The sequence below is a fragment of the Ochlerotatus camptorhynchus genome, unplaced genomic scaffold, assembly GCF_037179485.1.
Source record: "Ochlerotatus camptorhynchus isolate MF236.1 unplaced genomic scaffold, CSIRO-AGI_Acam_v1.1 ptg000215l, whole genome shotgun sequence".
In the NCBI taxonomy this organism is placed as follows: Eukaryota; Metazoa; Arthropoda; class Insecta; order Diptera; family Culicidae; genus Ochlerotatus; species Ochlerotatus camptorhynchus.
Genome location: NW_027040705.1, coordinates 548683 through 564990, shown reverse-complemented (window position 1 = coordinate 564990; position 16308 = coordinate 548683). Strand labels below are relative to the sequence as shown.

Here is a 16308-nt window from a genome sequence, read left to right as displayed (position 1 = left end):
ATTTACATCCTGCAAGTTTTAAAGTCCTGTGATCAAAACTCGCGGAAATGGAGTCGAAAGAACAGCTCGTGCGTGATAAAATCTTGCGCATTCATCACGAGAACAAGGATCTCTCGCATCGTTCCATCGCTAAAACGTTGGGAATCGCGAATTCCACGGTGTCGCGAGTGATTAAGCGGTTCGAGGAACTGTTGACCACCGATCGGAAGCCCAGAAGTGAAGGAAAAAGTATTCCGTACAACACCAAAAATCACAACCGCGTAGTTGGGGCCTTCAACCGAAATCCGAACGCCTCCGTTAGGGATGTGGCTAAGAAGCTGCACCTAAGCCGAAGTTTTGTCCAGAAGGCCAAAACTAAGGCTGGGCTTCGAACGTTCAAGGTACAAAAGGCCCCTAATCGCGACGAGAAGCAGAACAAGTCCGCCAAAACCCGTGCCAGGAAGTTGTACCTCAACATGCTGACGAAAGTTGAATGCTGCATCATGGACGACGAAACATATGTGAAGGCCGACTTCAAACAGATCCCCGGCAACCTGTTTTTCACGGCCAAGGATAAGTTCAGCGTTCCGGAGCATGTCCGCACTCAGAAGATGTCCAAATTTACGAAGAAATTCCTGGTTTGGCAAGCCATCTGCACGTGCGGGAAGCGGAGTGCACCTTTCGTGACCCAGGACACGATGAACGGACAGGTGTACATAAAAGAGTGCCTCCAGAAGCGGCTGCTTCCTCTCCTGAAGGCCCACAACGTCCCAACAATCTTCTGGCCGGATTTGGCCTCATGCCACTACTGCAAGGACGTGCGGACAATAAGGTCAATTTCGTGCCGAAAATGTTCAACCCTCCCAACACTCCGGAGCTCCGCCCCATCGAGAAGTACTGGGTGATTATGAAGCAGCACCTTCTTAAACGACCTAAGGTAGTAAAGACAGTCGAGGAACTGAAGAAAGTATGGGTTTACATGCAAAAAACGGTTGATTCACAGGTTGTGCAGAATCTTATGGCCGGGGTTAAGGCCAAGGTGCGGGCATTTGCGTATGGACTGTAAATAAAATACGAGTAAAATGGTAAAATGAAGTTTAATAGTTATTTCTCAATCCCTGAAAATTTGATGGCAATCGGATGAAAACTCGAATTTTGCGAATCAATTTTGTGTGTGGCAATTTCATCGTGGACACCCTTTATATGGTCATTTTGGATTTACTCTTTTTTTCAAATGTTAGTCTTGATGATCTTGATTTGAAGTCCAGAAATAGAAAATATCATTTCATATTATCCCATTTACGATAATTGTTTCCCATATAGGGGAAAGTAGTAGACAGTGAGACAGTTTTTTATGGTGGCCACTAAACCAGAAAATCTGCAATTAACTGGGAATCGAGAGAAAAAAAAAAATGGAAAAAACCGTGAATTTGATTGGAACCTTAAAATGTGTTAATATGCTTATATTGATCGAATTCTGTCAATTAAAATTTTAAATTTAATGTCTCGAAAATTTCTCTTAGAATTTAGCTTATTTTGTCAAGCTAGGAGTTCTTAACTCTTTCATATTAACGTGCCACAATGTTTACGCGGTTTCTAATGATTGCGCACTGATGTATTTTTCATTGTATCTCGATTTTGACGAGATGCTTTAGATAAGTTTGTTATAGGGGAAATGGCTCTAACGTGGGTCTATGGATCTAAGATTGGACCCATCGCTAAAAATCTGCTATTTATCAATTTTATCTAGATGAACGCGTCATTGGAACGATGCTAATTGATATTTTTGGTTGCTATTGAATTTTTTTTTCGATTGCTGAATTTATGTATGGGCCCAAATTAGGGGCATTTAGGCCGACATTACATCCATTTCCCCTACTTTCATCCATTTGAGCACGGAATCTATTGCTGAGAGTGTTAATTTTACGGAAACATTAATGACAAACACTCGAAAAGGATTGAGTACCGTAAACCGGTGTGAAGTTGATCATTGGGGTGAAGTTGATTGCTACACCGTTTAATTTACGCTTGTTAACCATTATGTTGTATGATATTGTTATGAAATAATTAATTCAGTGTTTTGTAAAGTAATATCAAATAGTATTTAAAACTACAAGGGATAGCCCTATGGGGTTGTACGCAATGGTGACGTAGGACTAAGTGGTCTTATATAATAAATCTTAATTGTGCAGCAGGAGCTTGTATTTTGTGTAGGAAAAGGAATTTGAGCGGGATTCTCTCTATTTATACTCATTGTGTTCTGGAAAACACCAGCACTTACGCGGTGATTGAATAAACACCGTTTGGTGACACGGGTTGGAATTCAACTTTGAAATCTGTGTTAGGGAAATCGTTTTTCGCCTGCAATCGGTGATAATTTTAATTATTATAGCAACAGTTGCACATTCGTGCAATTTTCAATAGTGACATTTTGAAAAATGATAAAGTCTTAAATTAACAGATGCGTAGAAATATAACTGATCGATTGGAGATAATATTATTGAAATTGGTCCAGGGGCAGCTGAGTTATTAACGTTCAAAATCTTTAATAATTGTGTTACATGTTCCATTTTCGGTTTTCACAAAGTGTTCCCCCATATAGAAATCACAGATGTAGTCCTACGTCAAAATCTAAACCCTACTAATAGCGAAAAAATTAATATTTTGGGCTGAAAATTTTCGAAAATAAATAATATATGTTATGAAGAGCTTTGAGTGAGTTGGTTTATTCCCTTTAAAGTTTAGTTTAGTTTTCTTTATGAACGAGACTTCCAGCCTTGGACTGGTTCTCGTATTTCCTTTAAATTCCGTTATTATTGCTTATCTTTTGACAGATACGCGTATTTCGTCTACTACTTGCAGACTTCATCAGTACCAAGTACTCAACACCACTCTTATATGTTGCTTTATATCATACTGAAAACCTCGAAGTGAGTGCATTTATTCTAAGGTTCTAAGAAAGTTATATTTCAACATATATTTAGATATTTCATAGATATTAGGAGGGGTCATCATGATCATTTTTTCAGAACAATGTTTTTTGGGTTCCATTTGGCGTCCCAAACAACTATGCAAAATTTGGGGACGATTGGTTGTAGCCCGGCTTTCCGCATTGCGTTTGAAATTTGTATGGAAATTAGTATGTGAAAACCTACTTTTTTGCATCTTTATTACTAGGGATCACAATTTTGTACAAACCACGCATTGATTATTTTATCGGTTTGGTATGTTCAGATGAAATATTTAAAAACAGTAGATCAATCTCATATGCGTAGTCGGAGAGGGGGGGGGGGGGATGTCACTCATATCAATAGAAGTAAAGTTTCAAACTGAAATAACTTCGGAGTTTCTTATCTTATTATCGATTTGGTATCGTCAGATGAATTATTCAAAAACAATTTTTCAATCTCATAGACGTATTAAGAGATGAGAGGGGGGGGGCTAACTATACCCGCCCCCTCACTCATATAAATGGAAGTAAAGCTTCAACTGCAATAACTTCGGTGTTTCTGAACTTGTCAAGTTGATATGTTCAGATGTATTCAAAAACATGTGCTACATTTAATAGGCGTAGTTAGATATGGGGGACTTCCTGTATCCTTTCCGCCCCTCACATATATCAATGAAAGTAAAGATAAAGACTAAAATAACTTTGGAGTTTCCCATCTCTCGAGTTGTTTTGATGGGTTATTCAAAAACATATGCTCAATCTCATAAGAGCAGTTTGAAAGCGAGTACCCCCATCCGCTTCCCTACTTTTTTGGTGCAATATACAATGTCAGATGTATTCACACAAATGTCATGATTATATTTCATTATAATATATTCCACGATTTCTTAAGGTACTCTATTCGATGCTGTTCTATCTCCTGTAGTAAATACTGCTGTTGAACTAGGTCTCGGGTCGTTGAAATCATCAAGGAAGCAACTCGTTGTATCGCATTGAAATAATCTGTATCATTACTCCACTCGTTTGCCGGTTTTTGCATGAAGCCGGTCGAAATTTCGAAAAGGAATCAGCACTATTAGAAATGACGTTTGACTTGGGAGCCCAACTGAAACGTAGCCCACTTAAAGTTAGCCCAACATGTGAAATCCGACTGTCCCTGTGTCTGAGACGAAACTGGTGAAGAAAGTTTCCGTTTTCTCCTACTTTTGGTTTTTGACGTACGACTACTTCTGTGTTTTCTATATGTGGGTGGCCCGAATGGCAGTTCAATATTTCAAATAAAAGCTTTAGATAGAAATAATATAGCAGTTGTACTAATAACACTAGTTTACAGCATTTTTGAACTCGGTAAGGTGATGATCATTTCCAATGCAAAATCCTACGCTGAATTCAATGCCGTGGTCAGAAAAAATTAAAGTAGAGCCATTTTTGAGATATACAAAAATTTTGATTTTTTAATTTTGGACAAAAGTACGATTACTAAAATATCAATATCTTTGGAACTAGTGCACCAATTTTAAATCTTTTTTTATGAAAATGAAGCTAAATAAATTTGCTATCGTTCACTAGAATATTATGCCTTAATTAAAAATTTAATTTTGAAGTAATTTAAAAATTTACAGCATTTTTTTTTTATTTTTCCTGCGAATTTTCCATAAAAATCTTGTTTTAATCAACATTTTTAATGGGATAAAAAGATTCAAAAAATCATTCCATAAATTATTCTTAAAGTCCATTCAAAACCGGAGAAAATGAGCCTTTAATGGATGAAATCGGTTGGAAATTGTCGAAGCTATGAGCATTTTTGTAAAACACTTAAAAATGTTGCTGAAATACAACAGCTTTAGAGTTCGTTTTCTAGGTGTCGTTGTAAGCATCCAAATCGCATGTAAAGTTTTCATGGGAGATTCTTTTCTCTACATATCAATTTGATTAAGGCATATCAGGATTTAAAACCGAGTTGATACAAAAGAAATTTATTTAGGTATTATTAAAAATGATTGAGAATCGAATGACTTTGTCTTCGATGTTTTGAACTTGTTTCTCGAATCAGAAACCAACAATAGTCACCCATCATTGCTTCATCCCAAAACCCTTGGTAACGACGTTCCATCATCTTCATTTGTTGGTGAAAATGTTTGCCGTGCTCATCACTCTCGTCACCAAGATTTTCCGGGAAAAAATCCATGTGAGAATGTAGGAAATGTATCTTCAAAGACATATTCACATCTGTGTTCAGTGAAATAAAAGGATTTGAAATTAATTATATGTAACAAACACAATATTTTTGATTTATACCCATTTTCTCATGATTTTTGAGCAATTCATCGACGGCTTCCTCATAATCTGGGCTTCTGAAATTTCCTAAAAAGGTTGTGACAACACGCTGGAACGATTTCCACGCTTCTTCCTCATCTGGTGTCAAAACTGTATTGAATGCGGAATCATTGAGCAGTTTTTTGATCTGTGGGCCAACAAATACACCTTCCTTTATCTTTGCGTCAGATAAATTTGGAAATACTGATTTCAAGTAGGGGAATTTACGTATTCTCGTCAATCTAAGCAGCGTCTGCACTTCTACTAGCATTTTCTCAGCGTCACGCACATATATGATGTGTCTGTTTGTTTACATTCATCTGCTGCTTGCTTCTCTATCCATTCCAATCGACAGAATTTTTCAAAACGTTTTGAAAGCGTTTTTACAACGCTCCAAACTTCTCAGGTGAGTGTGACTATTGTCGGCAGTCTCTTTTTCTTCGGCAACCTTCCCATTAGAACTGCGTGTTAACCAGCTGTTCTATTATCGGCAACTCGAAATCAACCTCATTTTGTAGTGCGTATGCTTTATTTGAAGAAAAATGTAGCATTACTGGATTGCTCGATCGTTCAAATATAATCAGATTGAAGCTGAAAGGCTAAACAATCGTTTGGACACATTCAGGGAAGTGCGTTGATGGGAAAACATAGTGAAATTAACGTTTAAATTTTGGTTGCCGAAAACAGTCAATGGGTGCCGAAGCCAACATTTACCCTACTGGAATGCCGGCCCTTCTTTTTGCAACGCTTTGACGAAATTTTTGAATATATAAAGTTGCCACACGCGTAACAAAACTTTTGAGGATCATTTTTACACTTGAATTCACGTTTTGTCGTATACATCGTTAAGCAATGTTAAAGAAAGAAAGCTGTCAAATTGAGTTGGTTGCGTTAGGTTCTCGCCGAGCGGTCTCACAAACACTAGCGTAAATTATATTGTTGAAAATATCCCATTTAATTTTGCGTGACAGCTGGTAGTGTTAGTGAAATGCACCGTATGCGTACACGTCCGCAGAAAGGCTTACTGGAAGTGGTGCATGAACCTAGGAGCGGGACAACGGCCAATCTTGGAACATTCAATTTCCATGATTTAACAAAAAATTTCATAACTTCGACAATTTCCAACCGATTTCATCCATTAAAGGCTCATTTTCTCCAGTCAGTTTTTAATGGACTTTAAGAATAAATTATGGAATGATTTTTTGAATCTTTTTATCCCATTAAAAATGTTGATTAAAACAAGATTTTTATGGAAAATTCGCAGGAAAAATAAAAAAAAAATGCTGTAAATTTTTAAATGACTTCAAAATTAATTTTTAGTGCGCTTGTGGTAGTGGCTATCACGATATCAACCACGTGCTTTGGTCATGCACTTTACATTGTGTTGCTAGATCCGAGTTATCCGCATCCCTCAGGGCCCGAGGAAAACAACCTTTGCGGTCCGTTAGAGACATCTTGGCGAGCCGAGATCTCGAATATTTTAATTTAATTTATGTGTTTTTAAAACGGATCGATCTGAGGATTTAGTAGTTAGTGTCATCTTGTGTTCCCCCAAGTTGTTAGCTGACCATCGGTGTACCCCCATGTTTGTCTTTTTCATCAGTTGGTCGCTTAGTTCGAGATCAAGAGCACATTGATCTCCAAACCTTGTGTTCTCAATCCCTACCCTGCCATCCATTTGTTAAAATTTGTTACCCCTAACCTCGAGATAGCCGCGAGTAATCGGCCCCCGCTCTACTAACGTTAGTTTTAAGAAACTTTGTAATCTTAACAATGAATATCGGCTCCGCAAAGCTACGGCAAATGAGCCTGGAAAAATAAACGCATTATATAAAAAAAAGAAAGAAAATTAAATTTTTAATTAAGACATAATATTCTAGTGAACGATAGCAAATTTATTTAGCTTCACTTTCATAAAAAAAGATTTAAAATTGGTGCTCTAGTTCTAAAGATATTGACATTTTAGTAATCGTACTTTTGTCCAAAATTCAAAAAATCAAAATTTTTGTATATCTCAAAAATGGCTCTACTTTAATTTTTTCTGACCACGGCATTGAATTCAGCGTAGGATTTTGCATTAGAAACGTTGGTCAACCACTAAAGTTCACACTTTTTATGTTGTTTTGTAAACTAGTGTAATTCAAACAAAATCTCCTCACTAACAAATGAACGGACAAGTGGATATTAAATATTTAAACTACAACAATTTTCGTTTTAAAACTACTTATATACCCCCCCCCCCTCTCGCTCTCTAACTACGCTTATGAGATTGAGCAAATGCTTTTGAAGAATTCATCCTGAGCATACCAAATCGATAAGATAAGAAACTCCGAAAATATTTCAGTTTGGAATCTGACTCCCATTGGTACACCGGCAGTGTTGGCAGAAAAAGGGATTTTTGGTGTTTAATTCAAACCATAAATATTTGAATATTTATACCTTTTTTTAGGTACATTATAGCTTCGTACTTCCTTTAGCAAAGTTGTTAGGCAATTCCTGGACTATATTTGTGGTCTCTAGGGATAAAAATTTGGTTTTTCCATACTAAATAATTTCCATACTAATTTTAAACGCAATGCGGAAAGCCGAGTTACAACCAATCGTCCCCAAACTTTGCACAGTTGTTTGGGACTCCAAATGGAACCAAAAAAGAGTTGTTCTCGATTGGTGAGGTAAACTTTGCGTTTTTTTTTCCATATAACGATGACCAACTCTATTAGATATACATAGATATTTCAACAGGAGTCTCCCCGTAACATAATCTGATTCCAGATTCAGATTTAGCGACCCAAAATTAAGTAAAATGTGTACATTTGACAGGACACAGCACCAGCAAAAATGTTGATTTGGAGCGGATTTTGAGGAACAGTTAAAAGTTGTACATTTTATCACTTCCACAAAATTGTAAATTTAGAGCAATAAAAGGCATCACTTATTTGATTTTTTTTTGACGTAGGACTACGTCTGTGATTTCTATATGGGGGTAAACTTTGTGAAAACCGAAAATGGAACATGTAACAACATTATGAAAGATATTGAACGTTAATAACTCAGCTGCCCCTGGACCAATTTCAATAATTTTATCACCAATCGATTAGAAATATTTCTACGCATCTGCTAGTTTTTTTTAGACAAAATGAGCCGGAATTTTAAAGTGTAATTTCTGACTAACTGCACAATATTTAGAAATATAATATCTGACAAAAAAATGATTTGGTTTCATGAGTCAATAGTAACAATTTAATAGGATGTTCGACTGGTATGTAGGGAGCTTTCATTTTTTATTACGTTCTCAGTCTAGGGTAATCCAAACGGTCAGTTATGCATTTCCCTGCCACATAATTGGCCGATTGGATTATCCTAGACTGAGAAAGCCATAAAAAAGAAATAGCAAATAACGAAAGAATTTCCTTGCATCGCCGCTGATTTCAGATTTGAGACTATACAATATTGTTTAGACAGCATGTTATCATAACTACGCGAGATAAAATACCCCACAGAACTTAATAGGTTTCAGTAAAATTCAAAGCATACGGGTGAGAGGGTGCTTCAAGCTTATTCTGAAGAATGTGTCAACAGAATTATAAGGAATATTCCAAGAATTTTTTCACGGGAATCCAGAATTACGGAGGCTTACTTAAGTGAATTTTGGAGATAATCAATAAGAATAAGGTTAAACAGACTGAACTCTTAACATTATATAAAGCACAACACATAACAACCAGTAGACCAATTACACACTGAATTGAGATCATCGAAGTTGTTAAAATTTTACCGGGTTTTTGTACAGCTGAAAAATCGGTACAATTTCAAGTGACCGTTATCCGTAAGAAATCAATAAAATCGACATTTTTTTTTTAATTATTAAATGGGGTTAACTGAACAACTTTTACCGAACTGTTTCGTAGCTCACAAATTATCTGGATTAAATGGTGTATTCGATAAAAATGTCACACTTATAAAAATCTTACCAAATAACCTTAAAAATTATACCAAATAACCTTAAATTTCAAGAGAAGATTCTTTAGAGAGTTCTGAACAAGCAAAACATATGTTATGGTTCAAATGCCACTTGGGTTTTAATCAAGAAAACTAAATGGTGTTTTAAAAATTCCTTGTCCAATTTATTAACGAATTATGAATCTTTAACGTGTGATAGATTATACTGTCTTTGGTTTGTGTAAATTAATTGATTTTTCATTTTTTTAAGGGTTTAGATTTTTAGACAATATGAGCCGAAATTTTGAAACATAATATTTGAAAAACAAAAAAATGATTTGATTCCACGAGTCAATAGTAACAATGAGAAAAGAATTTCCTTTCTTCTTTCCACTGAGGCTGTACAATATTGTTTAGGCTGCATGTTGTTCTCATACCTATTACTCGAGATAAAGTACCTCTCAGACTTTCATTAAAATTACATGTATACATTATGGACTAAACAAAATACCCACTGAAAATTTCAAGTCATTTGATATAATAGTCAAAAAGTTACAGCAGTTTATGTGTGTTTGAATCACAAAACCACAACAAAGCAACTGAAGCGCCATCTACAAGTAGCCCTTATTGGTAAGTTGCCCTTATCCGTCAAGATAAGAGGGGCCGACCAAGTGATACCGTAAAGCATCAAAATCCGAACACTTTTAAAAGTTGATTATCAATGCCTACCATGATCAAAATAGCACGTCCATTTTAACATCATTAAGTCATCGTTTAGAATCATCACACATGTTATGTATGTTGAAAACTACACGTATTGATTAATTAAAAATGAAATTTCCGAATCAATGAACCGTCCGGCATTTGAAGCATTACGCTACGATGTAATGTAAGCGTTCATTTATAACCTATTGTCCATAATCTTGCATCGCCAGGAGTTCACTAATTAGCTACTCAATTGCTTATACTGAAATTTCCTAAAACATAACTATACCCGCTTAACCTCAACCACCAAACGGGAATTTGACACGTCTGACCTTTTACTTCTAGAAGAGGGACGTTTGCAATAACCACACTTTGAGGTCCCGACTACTTTGCCGATTTTAAAACTACCAATTGCACCAACAATCGATCGATGGATGCTAATCGATCACGTCCGTCGTGTTTCACATCGAGCCGAATGACGACGGCGAACCAGTCAATGACTGACTGCCAAAGTTAAGCCATTTGGCACCTCGTTAACCTTCCGTTGTTAGCATTTTGAACAAAATAATTAATGAACATTGTGTGGCTGTCGACAGTGGACGGGCGCAAAGACCATCCGTGATTGTCCATATCTGGCATGATGTTAGGCATGGTATGCTCTCTGTTGTCTGTTGTGATCTTTGCAACATCGGAAATTCGAATTTATTTGTCCCTGTAGGAAGGATGTTGAAGGATGCTTTCACAAGAAACCGATCTTAAATGTTAGAAACTGCACAGTTTCCCATTTTTTTTAGCACAACAAGTACTCGCAGGAAGTGAACCGATTTCTTTTGCTTCCACCACTTAATTTGGACCAGAGAAGAGGGTAGCATACATTTAACTCACACAAAAATTAAGGCGAACTTTTTTGACTTTAATTGTTGCTTTTCCTCTTTCGACTTGCTGCTCGCTCGCGACTTGAAATCAGCCGTCGGTCGAACAAAATAATGCCACTCAAAGCCGCTGCATGTACCTTAAAGAGTTCGAGGAAAGTTTTGTTTTTTCCTGAGTGGAGATTTACCACGGTCGAAGAAGGTTCGAGGTGTTTTCCGGTTCGTCGCTTGTTGTTATGTTAGTGGCCCAAGTCGCTCATTCGCTTACACTTGGTTGGGATTGTTTTCCTAGTGGGAAAATAGCGGTGGTGCTTGTGGGGCACCCGGAGGGGGTGAAGTTATTCCATTTCCTACAGTCCAGTTTTACCGTAGATGGAGAAAAGGTCGAGGAACGCACGAGAGAAGAAAGGTGACCAAATTACACTCTGTAAGTGGCACTATTAGTGTAGCAACAATGTTCGACTTAACGAAGACGTCGTCGCCGCGGTGAGATCTAGGAACTTACACGGAAATGTTGCCCTTTCTACTAAGCGGATTGATGACGACGGGATGGAACACAACAAAGGGACATTAAGTTAATGAGAGTGTTTATGTTTAGCTCAAATCTCGTATATTTATCTTGAACGGAATTGGGTAATGCTATTGTATGTTTTGAGGTTATATTTATCTAGTTGAACGATTATTTGGATAGACTTTCCATTCTATACTGCTCGATAAGAAGTGCAGCTACTTTTCCTATAAATCAACTGCCCAAAAACGTCGATTCATCCTCGACCATCATTACATTCCTACACATGTTTTTAATTTTGTAGGACACGAGTGAATGTATTTAGCTAAACCGCACTGGTCGGTTGGTGTCGGCGCAGTAAAACATCTGTAAGGTATGACTTCATCACACTCACGAAACCGCACACTCCAACGTTTGATGTAGAATCCCGTTAGTGATGCCGGTCCGCGGCGGTGGCGGTGGCGGAGTCGTCGGCAGCGCACTCTCGTCTATAAGTAGTGTAGAGGGGCTAGTCAAGTGTTACAGTTTACCGCAAGTCGGCCAAGCGAGGAAAGCACACGATTCTGCGCTTATCTAGTTGACCGAGCACTTGATCGTGTGGAATTTCTAAGCGCCTCCCTTCGCCGAAGCTTAGTTGGAGCGCCCCATCCGGGAACAGTAGATATCTCTTGGCATTCGATTGGTTCGGACGTGCAAATGCAAATTTCCGCACTCGTCGAGCATCGAAGCGTGAGCGAGTTGAGTGTGTGTAGGCATTTGCACGAGGTATTTGCATACCCTGATAGTAATCGGGAGTTTTATATTTTATTTTCGGACGCTTAGTCGGGCAATACGTGATTTCTAGTATTGCTTTCCAGCTATGGGATTAAATTAAATTTGTTTGTTACGCAGGGAATTCCCACAGTCGAATCATCTTCTAAGCGGTTTTTCATTGATCATCACTGTACCTCATAATTATACAATGTGTGCGTCAAGAGAAAGGAACTACTTCCTCTCAACGCCCGTAATTTCTCTTCACTACAGTGCTGTTGATTTTAGCGAAACTTTTTTTTTGTGATGATGAGCTAGTGTCAACACTGCGCTGCGTAAAACAACCATGAACCTCGCCCGAGGGGAAATACGACGATAGTTGGCAGTGTTTTGAAACCTCAGTCGTATGCCCCTCGGTAAGTTAGGTTGCCTTTAGTAGTTAGATCCACTTTATTACAGGAAATAATAACACTTTCTGCTGTCTGATACCTCTCAGAAGCTATAAAACATTGTAATGATTATGTTGGCAACCTCGTTGTGGAATAGATTCATTCACCCAACGGTGACATTTTCTGAACTATTCCGAACTTTGGTAAATTTTTATTATCCCGAATTAGGGTCATTAATTAGGGTAAATTTATGAATCATTTAATGAAATATTCTAAATATTGTATGCAACCATCCATCTTTGTAAGCAATATTTCTGGCAAGTTGCTAGTTTACGTGAAAAGAAAGTTAACATGCTTCAATTTTAGCATGCATGGATATTTACATCACCATTAAAATTCATATTTTTTTGGTGAGTATATTTAAAAAAAATCAATTCTCCTAACATTTAACGTGGGTTGATCAGCTTTTCGTGGTACACGACGTGATGTAAGACCTGCCACATTGAACTCTGGCCCGAAGATCTTCTTGGTGATGGTTATGAACCTCGGTGTTGAGATTGGATGCAAGAAAAGGTTCGGACCAGGGTTCCGATGCATGGTAAAATATCATTATCATCGCTTGTTTTTCTCACTAAGAAGACCTATTTTGATTGCTGCAAATATGCACCTGAAGAGATCTCAGAATTTTTCAAATGATGCCGAACATCACAATTCAATGAGGATCCATGTAAGACCCATCTTGAGGTCTCAGAACTCTTCAAATGATACGGAACATCACTATTGAGTGAAGTTTTTGTAAGACCTACACAGGTAAAAATTCTGAATTTTAATTGTAATGTAAACATTGATTCACGTAAACTTGTATTTCATTTCATGCAACCGAGCAACTTGTAAACAATGTTGTTAACAAAGATGGGCTTTTGTATACAATATTTGCTACGATTTTACATGGCCGTGGCGATCCTAAGAGAAAAGCATTAAGATAATCGATCAATGTAGCTAGGACCTTATGCATTGTTTGGGTTGATTTTTAACCAAACGGTTAAACTTTTTGGAACAAATCACTATTATAAAATGTGCCACCTCTAAATGTCAACGAAAAGAACTATTTTTTGTATGTTCCTTAATTAGTCCCAATAATCGTTTTCTACATGGGAAAACATGACTCCGAACGATTTTTCAAAATAAGCCCCACCCTAGGGGGGTAGGGACTTATGTTGGCTATTTTCGCTTGTTGTTAGAAGAAATAGTCGTATAATTTCCCTGTAAGGGAATTTGCAGCGTAATACTCGCTTTATTGGAAATCAAAATAAACTCTGCACTTTCCCGATAACCACAGGTAGGGATAGTAAGGATTCGTTTTAGTAATCGATTCAATAAACCTTTGGTTGTGTTTAAAGAAAAAGAAACTCAGTAATTATAGGAGCCTGGGCTAGGAAACAAAAACGGTCAACATTATGTCACTGAGCTCTATGTATCGCAACAAATCAACTGATGACTGACTATAATTCAAGCCCGCCAAATGAAATTAAGTCTCCGGATGAAGTCAACTAGTATGTTATGGTATTCGAAAACATAACAATCCCTTCATATACGCCATATTTTACAGAGGATATTATTTTTTTTTCCGGATTGTTCCGATCGAGCTCTATGAGCAGCAATTTTCTATGTTTTCTTCAACTAATAAAAAAGAAAAGATCCACTGAAAACCAAACAACGCAATTAATTGTACATTTCCATACAACAATATTAATTAAATGGAGCTTGAAGTAGTTTTCATACGCTCGCATGTAAACTGTTGTACTTCTCACCCAACGACATGATGATGATGGTCCCACCTCTTACCCCTACAAAGGTTTGAGCTGGACGATTTATCTTTAAGATAATTAAATATGACATTTTAACCAGGTTGGCAAACAAAATCGAACTGGTTTCAGTTACAGATATAAATTCCCTCTAGAGTTTACAGTTGCTTCACAGCGATATAAATGTTGAAAAACTCAGGTGTCCACCTCTTAGTTCGCCTTTTTGTCCACCTAGAATATTCATAAGTATTACAAGCAATCAAGAGTTAATGAACAATCAACAAAGCATCCTATTACACTAGTAACCCCGCAAGCTGATGTTATCATAATTTTCAGCAATGTCAGGAATGCTCACGAACCCCCAACATTTGCCAGAAAACTTACTACTAACTCAAGGTATCTTCCAAATAAGCTTCAAAATTGCATTTTTTTTATCGAATGTTAAATTCAGTCCTCTATATCCGTAATACGCGCGTGAGGCTCAAACCTTTGTAGACTACTATTTTTTTTACTACTACTATTAAATCAAATATCAAAAATCCATCATCACCATCGTGGCGAACAAAATAGTTTTTGCAGTGCTACAATAATTATTAAAAAGACGTTATGACAGCTATCCATACAAAATAATCTGTTAAAAATAACTTCGTCAAGATACATAATTTGTCAATTCATAAAAAAAATCACTGGATAACCGTTCAAAAGACAGTTTTAATGCGTGAAATGCAATGTCTCTTAAATTCTGCTAATGTTGTTGAACGTTTAATGTGTCTAGGCATCGAATTGAAAACATTTATTCCTTTAAAAAATAATGAATTCTGTGAAGCACAAGTCAAGAAATGTGGTGTTCTTAGTTCATCCGCGTTTCTAGTATTATATCTATGATAGTCACTTCCTCTTTCAATTCGATCACACAAATATCGAGGCAGCAAACCGTTAAATACTTTAAAAATGAACACCATAGTCAAATATACAATTCTTTGCTTCACCGACAACCATTGTAAGACGTCTAACATCAAAGTTGAGGAAGTGAATCTATTACATCTCAAAATCAAACGCATTATTTTATTCTGCAAGCGCTGTAATCTCGATATTTGTGTTGCATTGGACAGAAATAAAATGGATGGGCAAAAGTCTAGATGAGGAGAGATGATTGATTTGTATAGCTGTATTTTACTGGCAATAGTTAAATCGTTTTTCAATCGACATAGAATTCCATACTTCTTGGCAATTTTCTTGATGACATTGTCAATGTGAGAGTTGAACTTAAGTTTGTCATCAATAATCACGCCAAGATATTTAATCTCCTGAACGCGATCAATAGTCTCATCATCAATTACAACAGAGACGTTCTCATCTAAGCGAATCCGCGAAATTACCATAAATTTAGTTTTACTTGTATTCAATTTTAACTGCTTACACTTCAACCATCTACTTAGGTACTGCAAATCTTCATTCAAGTGTGAGATGGCAACTTCTAAATCCTTAGCTGCAATGAATAACAACACAGTATCATCTGCAAAAAGGTTAATGTCGCAATACCGTAAAACACGTCGCAAGTCATTAATATACATAATAAATAAAAGGGGCCCTAATACACTTCCCTGGGGCACTCCAAGGTTGTTCCCTACGGGACTGGAAACAGAATCATTAAAAACAGTCCGTTGAGTTCTGTCAGACAAATAGCTTTCAAAACATTTATATGCAGTACTCGTAATTCCAAAGCGCTTGATTGTACTTAACAGTAAGGGCCTAGAAATTGTTTCAAAAGCACGTTTCAGATCCAAAAAAACAGCAACAATCGTATCTTTACGCTCCAAGTTGTCTTTCCACTTTTCTAACACCAAATTCAATGCAGTTTCACAAGAATGACCTTCCCGATATCCCGATTGTTCTGGTATCAACAAAGAGTTGCTATTCAAATACTCCTACAGCTGGCCTTTAACAACAAGTTCTAAGATTTTCTCTAATGTGTGCAACATGTTGATGGGACGAAACTCTTCGGCTTTAATCGTTCCAGCAACTTTTTGAATACGAATCACTAAGGATTCCTTCCAAATTTGTGGCACATGTCCATTCTGCAATGATTCATTAA

At 37.0% G+C, this 16308-nt stretch overlaps 2 protein-coding genes across 5 annotated transcripts in view; one reads left to right on the top strand and one right to left on the bottom strand.

The window, feature by feature from the left end:
• Window positions 1-16308, top strand: part of LOC135703520 (mucin-2) — a 315489-nt gene that overhangs the window by 113574 nt on the left and 185607 nt on the right. The window lies entirely within an intron of this gene.
• Window positions 1-16308, bottom strand: part of LOC135703547 (uncharacterized) — a 41526-nt gene that overhangs the window by 7880 nt on the left and 17338 nt on the right. The window contains exon 4 of the mRNA XM_065224790.1: window positions 11664-11757. Coding sequence (XP_065080862.1) covers window positions 11664-11757 — 94 coding nt within the window. The remainder of the gene's footprint in view (window positions 1-11663; window positions 11758-16308) is intronic.